General features: G+C 32.6%; 1 protein-coding gene and 1 pseudogene across 1 annotated transcript; one reads left to right on the top strand and one right to left on the bottom strand.

The window, feature by feature from the left end:
* The first annotated feature begins 11,195 nt into the window (after positions 1–11,195).
* LOC143044453 (peptidyl-prolyl cis-trans isomerase-like) lies at positions 11,196–22,519 on the top strand. Its single transcript, XM_076216479.1, has 5 exons — positions 11,196–11,378; positions 20,080–20,110; positions 20,649–20,834; positions 21,362–21,437; positions 22,258–22,519. Exons 1-5 carry the CDS (start codon positions 11,310–11,312, stop codon positions 22,388–22,390), a joined length of 495 nt encoding a protein of 164 aa, XP_076072594.1. The 5' UTR covers positions 11,196–11,309; the 3' UTR covers positions 22,391–22,519.
* LOC143046428 (zinc finger MYM-type protein 1-like) lies at positions 14,338–18,632 on the bottom strand (annotated as a pseudogene).
* Positions 22,520–26,961: the final 4,442 nt, after the last annotated feature.

Below are 26,961 nucleotides of genomic sequence, written 5' to 3' on the forward strand. Positions count from 1 at the left end.
ACAATACAAAGTTGAAGAGCATAGAGGATCCAAAATTCCAAAAGGTTGTGCCAAATACGGCTAAGGTAATCTATTCCTGGGACAAGAAAATCCTTAGTTTTTCGAAAAATTCAAAGTTTTGTATCAGGAAATTTATAAAAATTATCACATTATTGATATTCATGTCAACACCTTAGTGCTGACTACTGGACTGGTCATAGATATGGTCATATTTGTATATTTTGCTGTTTACAAAATTTTGAATTGTTCGAAAAACTATTTTTTTCTACACAAGGAATATATTACATTAGCTGTATTTGACTGAACATTTCGGAATGTTTAGATCCTCAATGCTCTTCACTTTGTACTTGATTTTGCCTATGAACTTTTTAATACGAGCGTTATTGCGGAGTTTTCTGTAGACGAAATGTGCGGCTGCCGTACACATGTATCATATAAGAGCTTGTTATCTTTATTGAGTCTATTCTAATTTCTATCATACAAACTGGTCCAAAAAAATGAAATGTCAAAATACCGAACTCCGACGAAATTTTTAACGAAAAGTCCCTAAGCAAATGACAAAATCAAAATTCTTAAACACATCAAACGAATGAATAATCTGATTTTGAGTCATCCGTTTGTTATCCGCTTCATGATTTCTTTGGCATGGGATCACATATTGTTACTCTTTCAAAAGAAGTATTACATGGGCGTTGATTTTATTGTATACCTAAAACAAAACGAACAGAATAGTAAACAATCGTACAATACTCGACTTTCATCATCGGATAAATTTATTGTCCCTAAATCAAATACAGAATTATACAAATCAAGTTTTTCTTTTAGTGGTCCAAAAGTGTGGAATTCACTGTCCAGTGAAATTAAAAAATCAAAAATTATATCTGCATTCAAAAACTCTCACAAGTCCTTTTATTTTTAAAAGTGTTAAATCTATAAGTTAAGCCACAATGTATACCATAGGTGTTTTTTTTTTTTTTTTTTTTTTTTTTTGTTATATTACTTTATATACTCTTTTATAGTCCCTAATATTTTATTACTAAAAGTAACTGTGCATTTGCATTCAGATATCGCAGATCAAATTTATTCGTTTATAGTGTATTAATGTACGTTTTTTGATTGAGTTAAGCCTGCCAATTGATATTTTATCGAGTGTTTTTCTGTGTTGTGATGTTATGCTATTGTGTCAGAAAAAGGTGGAAGGTTTGGATCCATTAAAATGTTTAATCCCGCTGCAATGTTTGCACCTGTCCTAAGTCAGGAATCTGATGTCCAGTAGTTGTCGTTTGTTTATGTAATTTATACGTGTTTCTCGTTTCTCGTTTCTCGTTTTTTTATTTTATATAGATTAGACCGTTGGTTTTTCCGTTTGAATGGTTTTACACTTGTAATTTTGGCCCCTTTGTAGCTTGTTGATCGGTGTGAGCCAAGGCTCCGTGTTGAAGGTCGTACATTGACCTATAATGGTTTACTTTTTTGAATTGTTATTTGGATGAAGAGGTGTCTTATTGGCACTCACACCACATCTTCCTATATCTACATACATAAATAATGTGGGGGTTAAACATGTTAGCGGGATCCCAGCCATCCCCTTAACCTGGGACAGTGGTATAACAGTACAACATAAGAACGAACTATAAAAAATCAGTTGAAAAAGGCTTAACTCGTCAGATGGACAAAAATACAAGTGGACGTGGCCGGGTACTTTTACATCCCTGACAACAAAAAGACACTAGGAACAGATCTAAGAGTACTCGTAATTATCTGACAGCTAGTTCAAAGCCAATAACAATTAATAAAAGAAATCATGCATCTAAGAATAAACTATCAATCCGTACATATCCAACATCCAATGGATTTAGTGTAATTTTAAAGACGTCATAAACAGTCAGAGAAAAATATGACCTTGTGCAATGCTAAGTTACAGGTATCGACAGATTGTAGAACCATGAATGTGTAAATGTATATAACATACTAGTAATATTTAGTTTTCTTTTAATTTACTCATAACAAAATCAATATTTATACCAATAAAAACAATATTCAATGATCTTTCAATCTTATTACAGTGTTGAATTAGTAACCTTTTAGAATAAGTTTATTTAAAGGTGCGATTAGTTTACAAGGATCATTTATGAATTTCCGGGCACGGTTAACAACATTTCCCTAAAAATGAGGATGTGCTATCCCGTTTGAAATAAGTTTTCTACAGGTACAACCAAACTTCAAAACCAAATCTTTATATCTATGGAAAAATTTAGTAAAGGTTTTAAGTAATTTATGGTAACGATATCCCTGGTTTGATAATTTACCAGTAAAACGTAGATTGCGTTCGTTAAAATCAAAAACGTCACAACAGACACGAGCATAGCGAACGAGCTGTGAAATATAAACACCGTAGGATGGTGCCAAAGGAACATCACCATCTAAAAATGGAAAATTAACAATAGGGGACGAAAAATCGTCCCTTTTGTCGTAAATTTTAGTGTGGAGTTTCCCGTTTAAAACCGAAATATCTAAATCCAAGAAAGGACAGTTATAAACGAATAAATTTGATTTATTTAAAGTAAGTTCCTTGGGGTAAATTCAGCAGTATATTGAGAAAATTCTTGATTATTTAACGAAAAAATGTCATCAAGATAACGGTAAGTATTGTTGAATTTATCAATTAAATGCAATTTCGACGGGTCTTTACTGAGTTTAGTCATAAACTGTGATTGGTAACAGTACAAAAACAAGTCTACTATTAGTATGTTGTTTATTCTAAGCTCTACGCTCGTGCAGGAAAGTTCGTTATGAAGTCCCACTCATCTTTAAAAGAAGAGAGACGAAAGATACCAAATAAATAAATAAATAAATAAATAAATAATCTTTATTTCAAGAGGATGATCACATTAGTTAAAACTAATCTTCCTGAGAGTCCTCAAAATAATAATAACATATTTATAAGTACATAGAGTATTATAAAGTTATATTATACACAATATACAATTGTATTTAAATAATAATGAAAAAGCATATTAATTTGCACAATTGATGAAAAATTTGTAACATTTTGTTTTAAAAGATACAAGTGTATTACTCATTTTTATTTCATTTGGTAAACTGTTCCATATTTGAGAACCCGAATATGTAAATGTTTTCTTTAAAAAATGTGTTTTTGGTTTTGGAAGATTTAATAGTTTTTCATCAGCTGAACGTAAGTTATAATTTTGATTATCAGTAAAATGAAAATGTTCTTGTAAATAGTTAAGAACCATTTAATGATTTAAATACAAGTATTGCCTTTTGGTATTGAATGCGTTTTTCCACATTTAACCAGTGTAAACTATTAAACAATAAACTGGATGATGTCATTATGTCAGCTTCTACTATAACCCTAGCAGATTTCTTTAATAACTTATTAAGTTTATTTATTCCACTTTCACAACAGCTTCCCCATATATTGCAACAATAATCAAATAATGGCAGAATATAAGCATTAAAATAGATAATACGTATATGCATAGGTAAATATTTTCTTATCTTTTGTAATAAATTGATTCTGTTTGATATAGTACATGACATTTTATCTATCTGCTGATTCCAATTTAGGTTTTTGTCAATATATAAACCAAAGGGACAGTCAAACTCATAAATCTAAAACAAACTGACAACGCCATGGCTAAAAATGAAAAAGACAAACAAACAACAGCACACATGACTCAACATAGAAAACTAAAGAATAAACAACACCAACCCCACCAAAAACTAGGGGTGATCTCAGGTGATTAAATGAATGTAAAACTGTTGTCAAATATATAGACTATAAGTAAATATGTAAATTTGATCTTTGTAGATCGTGGTAGACTGTAGAATTGACACGGCTTATGGGCAAAATATTGACATAAAGATTAGCTTATTAAAATAAAATTTGCTGCGTCTTTTAGCGAGCTGATTTTATATACAAATACAAGCGTTTGTTTTCTTTATTAAACACTCCATGAAAATATGTTTTTGGTTTTAGCTTAATAATAGCTTTATTAAGTGCTTGTTGACAGTGTGGTAACTGCCTATGTTTCACGGTTATTTTGCCTATGTGGTAACTGCCTATGTTTGTTATTTTGAAACCTTTTCAAAACATTTATAAATAACATCAGGATTGAATTTATAATAGAATGAAATTCAAAACAGTGTAGCTGTGGCCATTGATTGACACATTAAAATCATCCATTGACTGGGACAATTTACGTGAACGTTTGTCTGTAACGACCACTGTTCACGACGTACCTACGATAGACATTTAAACTGTGGGGTCACCAAAGGTTTCTTAACGCCTTTAATTATAAAATAATTCGAAAAATTAATCAGGAATAACCTTTGTGTTTTGATTTATATAATTGATATAAATCAAAATATCGTGTTATTTCTGGTTAATTTTTCGAATTACTTTATTTAGGTGTTGAGAACCTTTGGTGACCCCATAGTTAAAGTGTCTTTAAAAAGTACATAGTGAGCATTGGTCGTTACATACAAACGTTCACCTAAATTGTCCCAGTCAATGGATGATTTTAATGTGTCAATCAATGGCCACAGCTACACTGTTTTGAATTTCATTCTATAAACGGGGAATGAGTCAAAGAGACAATTTACAGACAGACCAAAGTGCAGAAACCACCCCAAGGCCATAATTGTGTCTTCAACGCAGAGAGAAATCCAGCAATCGGAGGAAGGCCTCAACTGCTCCATGAGAAATAATGTATAATCATTCAACGAAATGGAAGCCTCCCTCAACTCCGAAGCATATAAATGATCCAAATTTAAAAAAAAAAAAAAAAAACAGCACAAGGAAAAAAAAGGCTAGAGCCGTAGAGGTTTCTAACTTTGGTCAGGCGCAAATAATTCGATGGAAAATGTTTTGTGCTATTCCAAACCTTCCCCTATACATCTAGCCAATGCATGTGGAATAAACAAACCTTGCCATTTCTCTTACAAGATGCTGTGTTTATGTATCATGTTTCAGTTTAGGGCAAATTTAAGGAGCTTTGTGTGTCTTGAAAGGCAAGTAATTGGTATTAAGCAGCACATTTTACCAGCAAAGTGGAACGACATTTATGAATCGTACTCAAAGCATTAATCCGGTGCGTTACATTTCCGAGAATTTGTTCCCTGTTTGGGCGAGAAAAGAATCGATGTACTTGCAACAAAACGCGCGTCAAAAGTCACTAGCATACACCTGCATTCACTTTGTAATTGTTTTATATTAAACCAAATGACGTTCCCTGTTTGGGCGAGAAAAGAATCGATGTATTTGCAACAAAACGCGCGTCAAAAGTCATTAGCATATATAATGAAGGTAAATTGAGGTAAAATATTTAAAGAAATAAATTTTAGTATTACATATAAAACTAAGTGAATCTTCTACGTAATTGTAGAATATAACTAATTCTTGTATATAAAGCTTTTTGTGTAAAAAGATATAATTAGAAAGTCTTTAATGTTATGTAACTTTTTATATATAAGTATTAGATGTGAAATTCTTCTTATTTGACACTTAGCGATATAAATAAGGTTTGACAGCTTAAACTCTTAGAAGTATTTCCTTGAGCAAATATATCTAATTCTTCCCTATTGTTCACCTAGAATTCTTTCTAACTAAATAATCGGATTTCCCTAATGGTCGTAAAAACAAAGTATTAAGTAATTAAAAATAGTAACCCCAAACAATGCAAAAATGTGAATAAGGTAAAAGAGATCTAACCAATAGAAACTGTCCTTATAAAAATAAGTATTCTAAAAGTCATTTTGATTGGTGAATAAAACAAGTCCAACCAGCACGTGTTCTAGGGATTTAAAATAGGAAACCCTAAGGATTCAAACATTAGTTTACTCGTATGGTTGGACTCGAAATAAACATATATAGACATCTTTGTTTTATTCACCAGGTTCGTAAACTTACAAATTTTGTTTAATGATAAACATAACGTAACCTCAATAATCTTTTAATGTAACAGTTTATAACAGAAATCTTTAATTTCTTACCATGATTAAAGTTACCATTAATATCATGATAAACTATTTTAATTAATTGATAAAGTATTTTGATAATTGTTAATTCAATTTCATTTTAAGAATCAAACTCTTTATTTCATATTTATGTATTTGATTAATTTTACTCGTATGGTTGGACTCGAAATAAACATATATAGACATCTTTGTTTTATTCACCAGGAGGCCTCGAAAGAACGCAAACGACAGTCCCCCAAATTGCTGTAGTTAAAATAGAAACACAGATATGTAAAACAGAGACCAGCAACAACATTAAACCCTTTAGTGGGAGAGGGGAGTCAACTGCCTTAGTCAGCCCTTACCCCTCTTTCCCGCACAACACATACACCTGCATTCACTTTGTAATTGATTTATATTAAACCAAATGACGTTCCCTGTTTGGGCGAGAAAAGAATTGATGTATTTGCAACAAAACGCGCGTCAAAAGTCACTAGCATACACCTGCATTCACTTTGTAATTGTTTTATATTAAACCAAATGACGTAAAAAAATGTCAACTATATGTCAATGTGTGACCTTCAACAATGAATAACATTAATACCGCATAGCTAATCATAAAAGGCCTTGAAATGACAAATGTAAAACTATCAAAACGAGGAAACTTACTGCCTAACTTTTTTTCTGTTTGTACATAACAATAAAGTAAATTAAACCAAAAACGAAAAACAAATGATGTATAGCAACAACAAAAAACCACTGAATTACAGGTTCCTGACTTGAGACAGGCACATACAGAATGTGAGGGGTTGAACATGTTAACATTTGTTTCCGGATCCAATTTATTATTCATTTGTATTAATCTGTTAATGCTAACTTGTTTATACTATTAAAATTCAATTTGATTAATAAAATATGTTTGCACTAAACAAAAAAATATTTGAAGAGAGCTTAATGAACTCGCCAGATCGAAAACAGCTCCGCCACTGAAGAGTGCGTCTTTTCCATTCTCTATTCTATCTAGTCAGTCAAAGCCAATAACAAGTAAATAAGAATCATGTGTATCCAAGACTAACATATCAACCATTATGGATTTAGTGGGAGCGTATATATTGCTATAATCCATACCCCAGAATTTCTACAGTCCAGTTGCCCGACGGTGCGATAGTCTGACAGTCTGTTGGTCCGACGGTCCGACAGACTGTTAATCCGACATATGAATTGAAGTCGCTCTTCGTGAGGATGTGCTGTGGCAGATGATAGATATCGTCCTTATAAAAGCTTACTTGTATAGTGGCGAAACGCTGGCAGGTATTTAAATTTTCAATAAGTGGAATTTGTTGGCATGGGATATGGCATGGGCAAATTCTGTTTGAACAATCCATCTCAGATTCTATTCCTGTTCACCATGTCAAAGCAGATCATCGATAATGTTTAATTGCATTATACATGTGCGTACATGCAATGCACATTTTGTGGTTAGAAGTTAAATCACATAACATAATTTTTTGTCATAAAATCCTCACGCCATAACATCATTTATGTTGAAAAGAATGGAAATTTAGGACATTGATGATGACGCGCATACAATACACATTCACAAACAGCAAACAAAACAGAAGCTCACTGTGCAATGAGGAGTATAGAGCATTCTAATCAAATGGTTCGACTTAAAAAATGACTTGTTAGATTCAAATCAGTCCCATCTGTGTGGTCAGAGGTGAAATGAGGGAAAAACAGATTTTAAAGCGCATTCATGGCCGTAACTACATGGAGACAAATGCCTCATGTCGGAAATTTAAAAGTTGAAACAAAAGCTCGTCTTCGTATCATTTTTTTTCACGGCGAGTGTCATATGCAAGAAGCAATACTCTTCACTCTCCGATGTCGGCCCTGCATGTTTTTCGTGACCCATGTTTTTAATTTACTTTTAGTTTTCAGTGTTGATGGTCTATTGTTAGTACGGTTATGTGTCTTATTATATATGTACCCGGGTTTGTCTTTTGTTCATTTATTGTCCTACTTTATGACTATATACAGTATAAGTGTTGATTTTCATTTGTAAATCTAGTAATTTTGTTTTAAGCTTGAATTTTCTTATACTGAAGGACCTTTTGTCTAATTAAAAAAAACTGCATTTAATTTTGAGAATATTTGAAATCATGAAGCGCTGTTTCGTTCTGGTGCTGATTTTGGTTGGCAAGGTTTCATGTCCACCGATGTCCAGACATTGTGCGAGAAAATATTTAAGAAGAAACGATGCTACTGGACCATGACAGAAAAAGTTGGTCGATAACGCCGGATTTCGTGTAAAGCCTTCATTAACAGTCAGAATAAAACTATGGTCTTGTACAATGCCAAATATACCTTTATATATATATATATCAGTCTTCATTGATCGAAATCCTAACATCCTAAAAAGATCATTCTCAAATGTGGGATTTCACAAAAGAAAGACAGTTTTACAACATTTTCAAAATTTCAAAATTTTAGACACTTGTATTTGCTTTTGGAATATACCTCTTTATCGATTTTCATGGCGATCCAAGCAAAAAAAAAAGAATTTTTGCTCCAAAAAATTTAAGCCGTTTTATAACGAAAATGTTACGACCAAAATAAATCATCACACTATTAAAAATAGAAATCAATTTTGATCATTTGAAATCAATTTAAATTACATTTCATAACATTTATATCAATATTGGTTGAAAATTCGGTATAAAATGTTGTTTCTCAAAATTTGTGATTTCTGAAAAAAAAAACTTAGATCTAGTTTTTACCCTTATTTTAGGGAACAGTCATTATTTATCAGCTGAAGGGTTGCCATCAAAATTTTTTATCTTACTGGGGGGGGGGGGGGGGTCACACAATGAAAGTTTTTATGTCTGTCAAGTATATAAATTGTTGACATTGAAGTAAGCGTGCAATCTTTAAGATAATTTCTCTCATTTTTAAATCTTAAAAAATTTATAGTGTACAGCACCAGCAGGATGCCCAATCTCTCAAGGGTAGTGAATCTGATCACTCATCTGTTATATTGTTCGAAAATTCATTATCCATAGGATGTGAAAATTTATAACCCAACTTATCTTAAATTCTTTTAAAGATTTACAACTCTATAAAACATGAAAGGTTTCTAAACATGCAGTGGAACATGTGTATCTCAACTTTCTGAAGTGTTAAAATCATTTTGATGATATTTTTTAGGATATAAATGTATGTAGATCTGTTTAAGGTGTGTACATTCTTAAATCATAAAATCATTTGTAATTAGGTATTATTAATTTATTAAATTATTACAGTTATCGATTAAGAAAAAGAATATTTAAAGTTTCAATTAAGGGCATTTAATTTTGTTAGGCATTGATCATGGCATTTACAAACACAACAATTCACTTGGGCATTTTGTAAAACATTTCCACATTGAAATGAAATTGAATGTTCTTATAAGTATTAACCTATATATAAATATATATACAAACATAAGCTCAGAAATGAAGCATGTTCATATTTGAAGCAGGAAGGACCAGAACCATAAGTTGCACTTCCTAGAACTTTATGATTAGAAAATTAAAACCCACAAAACATTTATAAAACTTTAAAATTTCAATAAAGGCATTTAATGAATTGAGACATTTTCCTTAATTCTGTACACGAAGGTTCAAGTGAATTTGCAATCTATATTGCTTATTTTGTTCTTTTTCTTCTTGCTTGAGTCTTCTTGCATGTGTCAGATATTCATGTTTCAGAAAAAAAGGGGGAAAAAAGAAAAATGGATGTGATATTTCATATATTCAGGGTTTTCTCAAAGGATAAAACTGAAAAATATTAACCAAAATCAGTTCAATCAGCTTCAAAACATAGAATACTGAAGGTCGTGAAGAACACCAAAGCAATATAATATTTACATTCTAGTTTATGTGCTTTATCCAATAATAATATTTGAAAATATTTAGAGAACATCAGCTTAACATGCAGACAAACTAAATATATGAAATAATAGAACTATAATTTATAATGTACTATAAAAAAAAATCAGTACAAAATCAAAGAAAACAACTGCAATCAAGGAATAATTATTTCTGCCATACTCATATCAGATAGTGTCAATGTCTACATACTTCTCATAGCTATTTGCTCACTGTTAATTAATAGGGATTTTTATTTTATTTTTTTTTTGGGGGGGGGGGGGTCATACTTATGAAACATCGTTCTAAGGGGGGTCATTATGTGCTTCATAAAATGTATGGGGGGTGCCAACTAAACTTTTTGATGTGAATATTTGAACCGACCCCCTCAGCTGACTGAATAATGACCATTCCCTTAGTTTATATTTTCAAAAAATAACGAAAGGAAACTTCAACGCTGTGTATGAAAATTGTGGAAATCGGTGAAATCGGTTGTACAATGTAGTGTTCTAACATGGTGATACTATTCCAAAGCGAGAGCTTAAACTATACAAGTACACACCCGTGATATCGCGGGTCCGTGACTGAATTAAAGTATATAACTATGCCTAAGCCTTATTTTAGTAATTAGTATTGTCATCTGATAAAGTCATGTCGATTATAAGATACAAAGTTTTCTCTGCTTTCAAATCTTTCTGTTTGAACCCGTCGACCTGGAACTTATCAATTTTTGGTAATATTAATTATTTGGAAAACAAAAGTTCCTGGCTATCCAGGAATGGAGTATTTTTTAATCAACAGCATTGTCCTATATTAGTTATCTTAGAAAGTCTTGCTGATTGCTGAATAAAACTACAATAGGGAACAATTTGACAATGATTGAATTTAGTAGTGTCAGCCCTTTGATTATGACCCGTGTACATAGCAAAATCCTAAATACACCGTTTGGTGGTGCGCCTGTCAAATGCGGAACGTACAGATAAGGTAATAGCTAACAGGTGAATATACTATTGGTATCGGTATCGGATTCGACCCGGAACTTGTTAATTATTGGCAATATTAATTATGTGGAAAACAAAAGGGTCTGGAGTGGTGTAATTTTTAATCTACACCATTGCCCTATATTAGTTATATATAGAGTTGAATTCTTTGATTTGTCGTTTTTACCCGATGACGGCTGACAAATTGGACCTCGTAATTTTAGTATTATAGATGAAAACGGTTCATATGACCCCCAAATGACCCCTTATAAAACCCAAATATGAAACAGACTATAAAAATCAATCTCGTTTCAATCATCAAACTCGTTTTCATTTCTAGAGAAACCACGTGCTTCCTTCTTCTACCGGCTTCGAGAATCCCGCCATCACAATTCCGCTCACTCATTCATTTCACCTGATTTTCAGGAGATTATCAAGTATGGCAAACCCAAAATGTTTTTTCGATATGTCCATTGGAGGCAGTCCAGCTGGTAGAATTGTTATGGAGGTATGTTATTACGTTATTTTCTATAACCAGCGGTATTTGTTGTGTTACCATGCAAGTGAAGGTAGCCGGCTTTCTTGAAAAACGATGAGTCGCGTTGTAAACTTTCGCTAGATTTTTGTTTAATGTTAGGCACTTGTTTTAGACCGTGTCTGAAGTTGTATACAAAAAAAAAGCTGCTGAATAACAATTAAAATTAAAAAATAAATAAATGCCGACTCTGAACAAGGTGAAGGCTGCGCGGATTGGATATTCATTTTCACCCGTTGCTTGTACCGCGTGTTTATTTCTTCTTCCGGTTAAGTACATCGGACCACCCAGAGCCAGGGGATTATTATGCACGACAAAGCCGCTTTAAAATACATCATACATGCACTCAAGTAATGACTAATTACATTACTGAATAATGACGGTAATGTCGCGCATTTTGCATGACAAGCGATATTTGAATCCTATTTTCCAATTTTTTTTCCACATCATAGAAATTTTATTTACCCCATAAATTAATAAATAATGTGCCTGCAATCTCTGAAATGCCTTACTAAATTGATTTACTAAGCCAGAATTTTAATTTTGATATCCCCCTTTTTTCTCCCTATCGAGAAAATTATCTAGTGTCTATCAATTTCTTTGGAGGCATAAAGTGATAAACTGTTAAAAAACTGCCATTTCAACTTATATTTGCTTTTAAATAAAGATGAATTATTTTCTGGATTCCTATTCCGTAGCAGTTTTGAGATTCTGCCATCCTCACATACAGTGGAGTCCCTGGTGGCTGATGAAGCTGTGCATAATTTACCTGATTGGTTTTGATTTGACCACCTAAGAATCTCTTATAAGTCCTAATTAGTCTATTCAGAAAAAAAATTTCCTAACTTCCTCTCCTGGAACTGGTGTCTTTCACCAGTGTCAGGCTTGCATCACCATGATTTCTGTATACTCAAAGCAGGAAAGAGATATAAGCCTTTTGGAATCGATCAAAATTTGAAAATACCATATATTAAACCAGGAACATATATATTAACGGGACTTGACACTACATGATTGTAGTCGATTTTATTTTCGTGCCATCTTAAATAAAAATACAATACAGAAACAGACGTGTGCTTAAAACGGACTCGCTATTATCCTTAAAATTTCTGATAATATCAATAAAATGTCATTCAAACTAGTTTTATAGTGATGCTAGCTAGTGTATCAAACTTGTATTCTGTCACTTCAAATTTGTTAAAATCGCAAGCAGTTCATCACAAAACTGTGCAGAATGCAAACATCGTAATAAAAAAAATGGCGACCATTGCTGCGGTGATTTACAAATTCCCAAACTATTATAAAACACTAAACATCAAATAAATCACTTATTTTAGTAATTTTATATGACAAAATATATCTTCTAAATGATACAACATGTATTTATTTACGATTAAAATTATAGAGTTATGTGGTCAGGGGTTTATCTGGGTATTTTGGGAAAAAGGACCCTGGCCACTTTTGGGAATTTTTTTACGCGATTTATATAGAAATTGGGAAAACTACAAATAAACCAGAAGTCAGTTTTAGTATGCATCATACTATAATTCATTAGAAATTATATTTTTTTGTGAAAATAAAGAAAAACTACAATACATGATTCATTGTCATTTATAATTTTATTTTTCTGTCCTTTTTGTTTTTAAATGTCTCAAGAAGACGATCAAGCTTATCCTCTGACAACTCTGCTCTGTCACTGGTACCCTCTAAACAAATTCTCATAATTGACTCTAATGTGCTCTGGCCAAGTTTAGATCTCAGTGGGCTGCACACATCATTCATTGTACTAAAGCTTCTTTCAACTGCAGCTGTAGATGCTGGAATTATGCTCATTAAGTGTACTAAAGTTGACATCCTTGAAAAACAATTACGAAGGACATCATCTTTTGTCAGCTCATTAAGGATGTCTTTTGGGGTTTTAATTCTTCCGGTTTGCCTACAAGTAATAATAATTTGATTAAAAATGAATAATGATCCTTGATTGGAGTATAAATGAAGTAAAACTTTGGTGGATAGTTGTCTCATTAGCAATCACACCCCATCTTTTTTTTTAATCTGTACACAATATATCCCTCCTTTTTTCAAAGAAAAAAGTGTTTGATTACTATTAATAATAATACTACAACATGTTTCTGTATGTTTTAAATTAAATTAATTTATTGTGTCTTATTTTTCTTGTTCAGTTCAGAAATATTTTAAATCTGAAAATAATAAGTTCTATTCATTGTGATATCATATTATAAGAAAACTTGTTAAGGTGGAAGCTGTTCTTTTAAATAACTGGTAAAAGTGTTATCACATCATCAATTAGTTATCTTAAACCTAATTCATTTTAAATGTTGCTATTAACTGGAATAAGACGAGCACACAACCAATTTATGATTATCTTACTGGTCACACTCACTGTCACAGGTCATTTGTCTTTTAGACTTAGCTTTGAGTTAGCTATCCAGACCAAAGTCTACAGAATACACACCTTAGAATAACTTAAGGCAGCCTTCACTTGGAATCAATGCTTTATGAAAACAAAACAAAATAAATGTAACAAAAATCAAAACAAAAATGCTAAATTAAAATTGATTTTTTTTAACATAAACAGTTGATTAAAGATATAATATATAATGATTAGACTAATCTATTGAATCAATCACAACAAAAAAACAATTAAATAGATATACAATCATGACTGCCAGGCAAGATGTGAAGAGTATAATTAATTCATTAATGTATTGCTATCAAACTATAAATAGATTAGATTGATCATTCACTTAGCACCTGACTATTTACAGCATGTTTGTATAACAGATCAACAAAAAAGTAGAATTTTAAGTATAATAACTTACAAAATTATACTTAAAATTCAACGAAAAATGAACACAACAAATGAAAGTTGTTTAATAAAATAGTAACTATAATATAAATTTGTAAACTACTACCTCATCATAAACATCTGGTGCTTAAAACCAGCATACTCTGCCCTAGCAACATCAACCATGTCTATGTCAGCATCACACCTGGTCACATGTCTCTTAAATTCATCGAGTTTTGGTTCACCGTAGTGGTGAAGTAAAATGTCAATTTCACCCTGAAATATATTAGAGAAGACTCATTATTTAAATAATTAAAATTTGTGATTGAATCATTCATTGGTCTTCACTATAATTAAATTATGAATTACTATTTTATTTTATGTTTTAAAAATAAACTACTGGTACAGTACTGTCTAATCATACAGAATCTAAGATAACGAAGAGCAGAACAGAAATCAAAGACTTGTTGCTGATATCAGATATTTCAGCCTACTTCCTAGTATCATGTATAGTTGTAACTTCAAGTGTAATAAACAGTACAAATGTATACAATAATATGTTGATTTCTAAATTATTATTTAATATAAACAATAAATTACCTTTCCATACTCAGTTAAATCTTCTACAGTGTCAGGCAAGCATCTTGGATCTAGAGCTTTGAATGCACTGAAGACAGGGTTGCAATGAAATGCATCAGCAATTTCATTTATCAGACTGTGAATGAAAGGTATTCCAACCTTCTTCAGAAATTCAGGCCTAAAAAAAAAAGATATGTGTTTCCGGTAACATCATTTTGAAAAATAGGGACGGAAGGTCGGAATTCTTTTTTTTTTTTTTTTTTTTTTTTTTGACATCGTAAATGAAATCTGGAAAATTATCATGTTTTTTCCAAGTCCGGATCCGTAATTAGTTTCAAAAACCGGAAGTGTGCCATTTGCAATGTTTTTGAAGCACCTGCTGTGCAAATTTCTTGGATTTTAACCTATTTGGAATACCTTTTGACATTAATAAAATGTTTTACTGGCTTTCTATGCAAGAGGAAGCAAGAGAGAAAAAATATTATGTCATCTATCAGAAGCCTGTGTCAAAAACAGGGTCGGTTGATAAAATTTTTTTTTTTTTTTTTTTGGAAGATCCAATAAAAAAGTTAGGGTCGGGGCTAAAAAACAGGGTCGGTCGGGTTACCGGAAACACGGATTTTTTTTTTCTCGGCCTCATCAGGGTCTACATTAATTTGATCACCTCGTAATCTCCTCTGCAACTCTGTTCGATCGTTAATCTCATCATAAATATCACTGATTTTACTAAAATATAAATCAGGATCTCTCCTTTCGAGAAGAGTTATAAGTTCGGACAACTGATTAGTAGTGGTTGTTACCTTTTCTGATACGTCATTGAGACAAATTTCAGAACTCTGCAGATACATACTCAGAATGTTTACGATCTTGAGAACATCACACAGTAATAAAATCATTGCCATATTTTCTTTTTTGGTAACAGCAATACGTAATCCAAATACTTCAGGTTCTTTCTTCTTGGTATAAATAGCATCTAAAGTATCAAGTATTTGTGTGTATCTATCAACAAATTGCACACAAGCTTTACCATGGGACAGCCATCGTGTTGTTGCTGCACGAATAATTGTTAAAGGTCTGTCACCATAAGCTTCCTGAATGCCTTTGAAAACAGCAAATCTAGAGGGAGAATAGTGAAATAACTTCCAAACAGCAAGAAGAGCAGCATCCACATCTACCAAAACCTCGTACTGTGCCGCTTTCATGAGGTGCTTTATACAAAGTGCAAGACGATGATTGCGACAGTTAATATACAGGCACATTGGTGACAAATGTCGCATTCTCCTTTGAAGACCTACAAAGATTTCAAATAAGACAATTATTAGTAATAAAGTAAATGATTTGAACTGAAGTTAATAAGTATCAATGTCATAAATATACCTGCAGCATTTGTCATATAATTTAAATCAATCTCATAAAGTAAAACACACTTAGTGGATTAGGCAAAGCTTGCCAGTACCCTGGTACCTGCATAATTAAATTATTTTGTCAAATAGTTGCTGTTTATTTTTTTTTTAATTCTAAGTCTTCATTCAATCATGATTAAATCAACTCATAAAATTTTTACAAAAGTAACTTTAATTAGTAGGCATTAAATTAAAGATGTTTATGTAAATTAAAAAGGTTAGTAACTCATTGAATTGATATAATAAAAATGTGTACCTGAAACTTGACCACTCATAGTGTTTGTTCCATCCAGTCCAATGTATCGGCACTTTGTACAGGGACTAAACTTAACGCTCGCCCGGGCGCCCGAGGCGACCAGATTTTCGGCTGGGCGAATATATTTAGTCATCATGGTCGCCCAGCTGGCGACTGTAAAAAAAATGAAGTAAATCCCATTTGTACCCTTTCCCCCGAAATATTAACAAAGACTGTTCCCAAAAGGAAACCTGTTTGTCTTATCAAAGCGATATAGAAATATAGAGTATTTCCGAAAACTAGTAGGTTATTTCTAATAACTGAACCCAGTCGAATAGCTATGTTTTCAATCCGGAGTCACGATGTTGCATATATATACCTTCTTCTTTCCGCATGTTTTCTTAGTTCTGCTAAATTTTCTACGATAATTTCATTATTGAACAGTGTTTTCTATTTTACTGTTCAATAAGCATCGTGAAAGGGATGTTTTCTTATTGTCCTGCGATTCATTACAAGCCTGTGTTAGACGGTAACTTGTCCCTGAATCGCTTTTTACAAAAATATTTAATAAAAAACGAAATTTAAAATCTCGTAAATAAAAATCCCAATATCTAGTTTGATATCCAATCTTCATTAAAAACTTATTGAAAAATATATTTTGATCAACACTATTAGAGGATGGCTTGGATTGAGATAATATTTAATGTTCAAAGAAAAAGCCATATTGTCTAAAGGTCAACAGGAAGTTGAAAATTTGAAGGAAGATAATTTTGTTAGGAAACAACCTAAAATAAATATTGTCAAATCTTATGATGCATTTCTGGTGGCAATAATTCAAATATTATAATGGTTACCATAGAAAACATTTTCAAGACTACAAGTAGGATTTCACAATAAGGCTTCATTAGAAAAACTGTTTTGTTTCATACCATGAACAAACATTTAAAGAAGAATCAAAGAAGTTTGTATTTGAACATATATGAAGACTATTTCCTGTTTTACTTCTTGTATGAATGATCCTCCTTACGTGGGAGCACTTAACAAATGTACAAGTTTGTTAACATAAACATCAAAATGATTTGCTTTGCTTCATGGTATGATAATTTGATAAAAAAAAAATCTGACTGGAACCAACATCAAGAAAATATTAATTTCTGAATAAGGTTTAAATACAACTAATGTTCTCCAGCTGAGCCTATAGCTAGCAATATTCAAGGTAACTTATACAAAGTATCCTTACAATCCCGGTTATTACGCTAAAGTGCCCTTCCAGAAAACTAGCACCCTTCTGCCCTGAGATTTAAGCTGGAACACTGTTAGTAAGTATATACTAAGTAATTTTCAGTTTTGTTTTATTTTAGTATAAAGATTAGTGGGCTCCTAAAATTTTAAGCGGGCCCCTGAAAAAAATATCTTAGGGGCCCAGCTGGCCCCTAGAGAAAAACAGTTAAGTTTAGTCCCTGTTTGTAACATCAATATTCTTGTTAACTAAAAATTCTTGTATAGCTATCAAGAGCGATTCGCTATCAAGTTTTTCTACATGGACGAGTCCTAAGAAATGATCAACAACATGGAAATTTGATGTGTTAGAATCAAGCAATGGCCACCTTGCAAATATGCTTAGTTGCTCTCGGTTTGCCTCATCAGCACTTTCATCAGCAAGCAGTGAATAAAATTGGCTGTTTCTCAATGAATTCAACAATTCAACCTCAATATCATTCCCTAATATTTCAATAAGTTCTGCTAGACAGGTATGTAGCTTGTGGTTGAGCAAGTTCTAAGTGATTAATCAAGTCCTGTACACCTAGGGAGGCAACAAATCTGACAAAATCTTCAAAGTTGGACTGGGCCCAATGTTTTTGAACGATAAAATTTGTGCATTTAAAAAGTTTTTTCATCACACTTCTGTTAAGAGCAATATCAACTTTATTTTTTTCCTCACTGGAACTTTTTATCATTTGTAACACAGTAGGCTTACTAGTTGTTTTCTTGTATGCAAAACTGATATTGGCCTCAGCATATTTTTCAGATGACTGCTGGTGTTTATTCCTGATCTCATGTCTTTGTAATTGTCTTGTAGGATGATCCCCTAAAATTACCCCCTTACTACTAAAGTCAGTACTACCAAACGGAAATAACTCGCAATATTTGCAGACGTATCCCTCTAAGGATTCACTATAGTATAACCATTTATATGCCATTTCATACCTCCTTGCATCAAAAAGTCTTCTGTCTGATACATCATATACTTTTAATTTATCATTAAAAGCAGTTTTACTGTCAGTACTACCCAACACAGTCATGACTTTACTACTACTAGGTTTCATTGTTGGTATTTCATTACTTGGTTTACAGATTTCAGTTTGCGTTTGGAATTGACAAGCTTGGTCCTCAGGTTGTATCAGTAGCGAATCGGTATTGGTTTGACTTTGATCATCATTTGAAATTAAATTGTCATTGGAAGAAACATCAACAACATCGGTAACATTTTCAATTGATTCAGTCACGGATAACGCTGCCTCTGACTCATTGCATGCAGTTGCGGCATAGTCAATTACAGCTCTTGGTTTGAAAAAAGATAAGATTTTACGGGATTTGTTGCCGTCGGTGTTTTTCAATTTCTTCACATAGTATTTACTATTGTGAGACGACATGTTTACAAAAGGAAAGAAGTTAAAAAATATTTTATTTTATTATCAAAATTCGGGGCTTCTTAAAGCGCACATGTGATAAGGATTTCCCGCTTTTTTTACCTTTAAAGTGAAGAGCGTAGTTTTGGAAAGGCTAAATTGCGGATTTCAATCCGGACTTTTCAAATATAAAATTTTGACTACGTTTGGGAATTTTTACACCTGAAATTGGGAAAAATATAGGGGTTTTGCCATTGGGAATGGGTCCGAATACCGGACTCAGTGGAATGCTAGAAAAATCCATGGTGGTTTATGTATTGAGCAGTTCCAATAGTTTTTCAGTCAGACGCTACCAAAATCCATAAATCTCGGGGAGTCCGAGATTTTTTCAATTTTATACTGATAAGCGTATCAGATTCATTTCCCGTTAGGTATACTGTCCCCAGATTAAACGATAGATACTGGATCTCCTTTATACATCATAGATATAGGAAGATGTGGTATGAGTGTCAATGAGACAAATAACAATTTATAAAACACAACCATTATAGGTCAATGAACGGCCTTCAACACAGAGCCTTGGCTCACACTGAACAACAAGCTATAAGGGGTCCCAAAATTACCTGCCAACTTTTAAAAAATACCCATGGGAGTTTTATGTGCAAGAGGGCTCTTATAGTCCTGAAAGTCAGCAAGGAAGCCTTCAAATGTATTTTAATGTTGTTTGGCGACTACATACATTTTAATTTTAAAACCCTTTACTTTAGCCATTGTAAAATTTACTGTTTTTTTTAAACTGTGGACAAAATTTCCATCTGGGAGCTTTCATGGTGGAAATCTACCGCTTATAGTGACAGTTGGCAGGTATGAAACATTCCTATAATTTTTTGGGGCAGCCAAATCTTAAAATTGCTCAAGACTTAGAATTTTTCAAAAAATTTACAGCATCATACAATTTTGTACTTCAGAAATAAAATTAAAAAAACAGCCTTACATGTATGTGTATTTCTATTTTCAGTTGAGAGCTGATGTTGTACCAAAAACAGCAGGTATGTATATTTTTAATTCTTTTTTTTAAGAGTGAGGTCAATACAGAATTTGATCTCAATATAACAATAACATTCTATCATAAGAAAAGCAATTATCTTTAATTTTATCCCAGTTTTTGCTCATAGTAAGTCTTATTTTAAACAACCTGTGTATATTTCAAATTTAATACAATGTCCCAAAAAAATAAAATACACTATAGACGAATAATTGTTATTAAAGGGGAGTCAATCAATTTATATTGTATGGATTATGTCCTTTTGGACAGTATCTAATAAACTAGCAAGATATTATGATGTGTGTGTATATTTAAGGCTTTAAACAGAATAACAAGAGATTTTTACATTTACTGATCAACCTTGTGTTCCATGAATATTTCAATAGCAAAGAAGCTTTCAAAATTAACAGAAAAGTCAATATTAAGAAAATCAAGGTTGAAAAAAAAACCCAGTCACTAGCAGTATTGTGTCCTTGAAAAAATACTGGTGTTCTTAGTATGAAAAATTAATTTATTTTCAAGAATCTGTTCTTAAATTTTAGAAAACTTCAGAGCTCTCTGCACTGGTGAAAAAGGTTTTGGATTCCAAGACAGCAAATTCCACCGAGTAATCCCAGGATTCATGTGTCAAGGTGGAGATTTCACCAGAGGAGATGGAACTGGCGGCAAAAGCATCTATGGCAATAAATTTGAGGACGAGAACTTCAAGCTGAACCATACTGGTCCAGGTAAAAATTTGTTTGAATTTCTGTTCATACTTTTGAATGGAGGATGGAACTTCTCCACAGGTTCACACTGATGCAGAAATATGTTCATCAGTACAAGTCATTCTAAAGAGGGGTGACTGTTTGGGAACGAGATGTATACCTATTCAGCTTCTAAATTTTATTGAAAGGGAATTCAAATTTTAACGCCTTGCGTGAGGAGAGTTGCATGCATACACAATGAACTAAAAGATTATTTGTTCAATTTTAGAAACATTTTTGTTCTCGATGACAAAATAATAGAAATTATAAGTCAATGAAACCATAATGGATAATGACATCTTACTTGAGGTACCTGGATATCATACTTAAAAAAGAAATGTAGTGTCATCAAATTCTGGAAAATGCTATATTCTCCAAATGAGGGTTAATATTGTTTCCTGGTTTTTCTTTCAATTTCATGTCAAGTTATAGTTTAAAGAGACATTCACCATAACCTGTGGAAGTTGAAATTGCAAAGTAAATTTACATTTTAATCAATTGCATTTCAGGAATTTTATCCATGGCAAATGCTGGTAAAAACACCAATGGATCACAATTTTTCCTCTGCACAGCAGAAACTTCATGGTAAGTATTCATATACATGTACTACAATCCTGAGGATTCTGTCTGTACTTGTACTCATAGATCAAAATTTCCCCCAGAATTTGTTTATCCAAGTTCAAAGCCTTTCTTTTTTTCCCACTGTGGAAATGGTATATTCAATCTTCATCTAGGTTAGGCAGGGATATCTTTAAAAAGATAATCAAGATTATTTTTCATTATACACAATGACGGTAAACTGGTTTACCATTTGTCCATCCATCCCACTTAAGTGTTCTTCACATTTTCATGAACCTTTAAATCAGCTACCTGAAGTTTGGTATTGAGCTTCGTGTATGCCATCTATACAACATGAAGCATTTTCAGATTCATTGATCAATAAGGTATGCTTACACATAATGGCCATGTAGGATATAGTCCATGGTTCCATGCATTTACAAATCTTAGCTTTCTGAAAAATGGAATCAAGCTATTCTAGGTTTGTATCTTTACTGTGATTTTTCACATGCATGGATAATTAACTTCCTGTTTTAACAGAATGATCGTAGTGCTGAAAGTATTAGATTAAATAACAGGAAGTTGATAAGTGCACACTACAGAGTTTGTTGTTTTGTACTACATTTTAAATTAATACATTTGTGTGCATGCTGGTAAAAATCTTAAGCTCAGAATCCATGTTCAACAATGTATATCAAGAATTGTAGAGGCCAATCAAACCGGAAACTACAAATGACTATTGGAAATGATCAGAAAGTTAATAATAGAATTATTATTCGTCATATTACTTCATAAGCACAACTGATAAATGTTCTTAAATTTATAGTTTTCTTACTCTTTTAAACAGGTTGAATGGCAAACACGTTGTATTTGGCAGTGTTGTTGAAGGAATGGATGTTGTAAAGAAAATCGAGGGTGTTGGATCTCAAAGTGGCAAGACCTCCAAAGAAGTCAAGATCACAGCCAGTGGACAACTATAGAAAGACTCATATCTTGTGCAATTTTTTTTTTTTTTTTATTAATGGATATTTTATAGAAAAATAGCGGAAATACTGGTGTAGATCATTTCTACAAGTGAAAATCTTGGACAATAAAGTGCTAGCTCAACAGACTGTATTTCATTTTAAATATTTGGTTTATATTGCCTTTCTCTCTGTTCTTATTAAGCTTCCAGAAGAAAGGGAAAAAATTCGGAATTGTGTTGAGTGAAACCATGAACCGTTAGCCACTAGTTCTATGCCCCAGTCTGGCAGATTTTATTCGGACTTGTCAAAATTTTATATAGACCTATAGGAACAAGTTATGATATTAAGTTTTCTGACCATCAGATGTAAAAGATTTTTGCGCAGACTGGTGCTAACTTTTTCTTTAAGCAAACAGCTTCCGTGTGACGACTTAGTTTGAATTATCATAGGGCCTTATTACTTTTCTGTTAACTCAACTGCCCATTATTAGGTGTAAGCAAAGTCTTATTTGCTCGTTTATTTTAAGTTATCAAGATTCTTGTTCTGTTTCAGAAAACTTCACAATTGGCAGAGAAAGTATCGGGACAATCTACCTTTAAGAGGTGCCTTTTTAGCTCACCAGAAGTGAGCTTACTCAATTTTACAATAATCTAATCCTCTGAAACTACTGGGACAAATTAACCAAACTTGGCAACAATCATCATTGGGGTATACAGTTTAAAAAATGTGTCCTATGACCCGTCCAACCAACCAAGATGGCCGCCATGGGTAAAAGCATAAAATGTAGATTTTGGCCTATATTTCTGAAACCAAAGCATTTAGAGCAAATCTGACATGGGGTGAAATTGTTTATTAGGTGTCGAGATCTATCTGCCCTGAAAATTTCAGACAAATCGGACAACCCGCTGTTGAGCTGCTGCCCCAGAATTAGTAATTTTAAGGAAATTTTGCAGATTTTGGATATCATCTTGAATATTATCATAGATTGAGATAAACTATAAAACAGCAATAATGTTCAGTAAAGTATCTACAAACACATCACCAAAACACCAATTCTCAGATCTACATCCTGGCATTTAAATTTTTCAAGGGGTGATGCAGATAGGATTCCTCTAGATTTTTCATTTATTTGAAGGTGATAACTGATTATTTATATTGCTAATTATTTTTTAACCAGAGGATATAGTATGATAAAAATCAAAATGGAGATGTTATATAGTGTCTAACAATATTAAGTGGGTAAAATTACTAGATTCAACTGGTGTCAATATATATCAATTAAATTAATTTGCATTGAAGTCTATGGAAAATCTAGGATTCTTAGCCGCATCACCTCTCAACATTGTTTACATAACACAAATGCTAATCATTGATTGGTCAGTTACATGTTGTGATGTCACTGCAGATCTGAGAATTTGTCATTAATTTATCTGAGTCCATTGTTTTATATGCACATAAATCAAGGTGAGCCAGAGCCTCTAGTTGTTGCCTTAAAGAGATCAAGTGTGTACTCGCTCGCCAGGACTTTAGATGTTGGATAAAAAGGAAATGGATGTGTGAAAGCTGAGGAATATCTTTCCCGTATAAGGATTACTGGATTAGGTTTTAAAAACAAAACAAATTAACTTAAGTAAATAACAGTGAAATATTTCGCCTACTAAACTGACCACTGATTTTATGACGATAGTCCTACATATAAATGTAGTTTTATACTGCAATTATCGCATTAACATTTATGATCTCAGAAAAGGAGATCAAGGTCAGATAAACCAATCCAGAAATACACGTACACCTTTATGCAATCCTTCCGTTCATAGAATATAGATGAACTATTGCTTGTAGTATTAAACAAACAAACCAAACCATGGAAATTACTGACCAATGAAACTGTCAAACAGACATGTACACCTTTAAATCATTTGTGGTTAACCTATTGCTTGCAGAATCTAAGAAACAAACTAGGAAAAATGAACCGTGAAAATGAGGTTAAAGATTATACCTACCAGAAAGACTTGCCTTGAAATAATTTCCTACACTAAATATAGAAAACAGAAACACTTAAAGTATGCATTGAACCCCTGGCACTTGTCCCAAAAAAATGCCCTACATGTATTTACCTGTGTTATATTTTAAAAAGGTATATAGTACATTTTTTTTCTGAGACAAATGCCTGGATCCGCCTATGGACACGTACACCTTAATATCATTGCATACACCAAATAAAGTAGACGTATTCCTTATTATATCTGAGATGAGAACTTGACCTTGTTCACGGATTCATGAAATGATGTCGAGGTCAAGTGAAAACTGTCCGACAGTCGTGAAGACAAAAACATCTATCTCATAACCATTCACATTTTTACCTTTCTCCCAGCTCAATTTAATTTTTGATTTATGGTGACCCATAGTTGTTAATGTCTGTTTCATTTTGGTCTTTTGTGGATAGTTGTCTCATTGGCTATCATACCACATCTTCTTTTTTATATTGGATTTCAAATTTACATCATTTGTAAACGATTCAAATTACTTCAACGGTATTCACCAAATGATACAACAAAAAATGAAAATGCATAGATCCCGATCAGGAAAGACCAAACAAACCACTCATTGAAAACCACATGATTCTGGGATGTGTTCGTCACCTGAGTTGCACAAGAAATTGTTTAATATCGACTTCAAAACTTGGTGAAGTTTCAACTACACCTTTTTCATTCTTTCGACTAATGCTCTTACAACCGTGAAGAAATAAGGTTCTCGTTATTAAAACGTAATCAATTGACTATTCTTGATTTGTTTACAACCTCCTTACAGTCATTATAATCGTTCCAAAAAGGATTTTATACAGTTCCAACTTAATAGAAATGATATCCAAACATTGATTTAGACGTTTTATAAGGATAATGATTATATGCAATGAGATAATCGTTGCAACTTAATTTCTGCTTTAATTCCTTGTTTTAAAGAAATGGAATCCAACTTTTGTTGATCAGGAATGTCCCTGGAAGAAACTGAAGAGAAATTGTAAACTAAATTCCAGGATCCCATGTCAGAATCTTTCATAATAAGGGCCAATACAGTCAAATCATACAATAACTGCCAATCATGCCGAAGTCCTTAATTTAAAGTCTGACAATGTCGAAGATGAAGAAGCTAGTAATATGCATCCTTGGTACATTGCTGTTACACAAACATAGGTTGAATAATATATAATAGCGCACAAAAGGGAATAAAGCCCTAAAAATCCTAGCTTAAACCCTGGTTATATATTAAAATATTGTGACAAACATATGTTACTATTGGGTCTGTTATGAAAGTTTAATTCTTGGGCAAGTTACAGCCCTGTAAGGTTAATGACGGTTTGTTCCAGTTGTCAGTTTTGATTTACAAATAGTTATAAGAAGATGTCGGTATGAGACAACTCTCTATTCAAATCAAAATTTATTTATGAAAGAAAACCATTATATGTCAAAGTATTGTCTTCAATACGGAGCATTGGCTCGCACCGATAAACTCTGTATATAAAAATTAGAACACGTATGACTACCAATGAGACACTGTCCTACCCAATAAAGTTCAAAGGAAGAGGATGTAAGCAAGGCAACAGTACGGCCTTCAATAATGAGAAAAACACAAACCGTCTGGTCGACTGTAAAGGCGACAACATGAAATATAAGAAATATATTTAGAAATCTATTTTTCTAATTTATAAGTAAACAATGAACGAAACACAAATAATTATATGACAGACATGAACCAACGAAAACCACTGAACTATAGGCTCCTGACTTAAAAGCACACCGGCAAAGAATGTGGCGGGGTTAAAATGATTGTGACAAATAATAAAAAAAATCATACATCTAAAACTAAGATATCAATCAATACACGTCCAACATCCAATGGATTTAATGCAAAGTCGTCATAAACAGTCTTAGGAAAACGTGAGCTTGTTCAATCCTAAACTATATTATGTATCCACAGATTGTAGTGTCGTGAAATTACATATGTGTTATATTTAAAACATTACCAGTGGCGGATCCAGAAATTTTCATAAGTGGGGGCCCACTGACTGACCTAAGAGGGGGCCCGATCCAGTCACGCTTCAATGATTCCCTATATAAGCAACCAAATTTTTTCCCAAAAAGGGGGGGCCCGGGCCCCCTGGCCCCCCTCTAAATCCGCCTCTGATTACAGTGTTGAATAAGTAACCTTTACTTCACTTTATAATCTTAAAAAACAGAGATTTTCCTATTCTATAAATGTTGGCATTTCGTTCAGTGTATTGTTCATAGTTCTTTATTTTCCAATTAAGGGCCTCTGACGGGACATAATGACAACAATACACAATACATTCTCATTTATAACATATAAACATATAATGGAGATAGAATTAAAATTATAATTCACATATAAAGAGGAGGTCGAGATAATATCATAGAATATGTATAATCATATCAAATATCGCAACATAAAACAATTGTTATTGCTATTATCTTAGTTCTTTTAAAGTTTCATATCTTTCATTTTACTGCCATCGGCCAGAGTGCCAATAAAAATAGATTAATAACTGAATTTGATAATGCCATCCA

This window comes from Mytilus galloprovincialis, chromosome 9 (assembly GCF_965363235.1).
Source record: "Mytilus galloprovincialis chromosome 9, xbMytGall1.hap1.1, whole genome shotgun sequence".
Classification (NCBI taxonomy): Eukaryota; Metazoa; Mollusca; class Bivalvia; order Mytilida; family Mytilidae; genus Mytilus; species Mytilus galloprovincialis.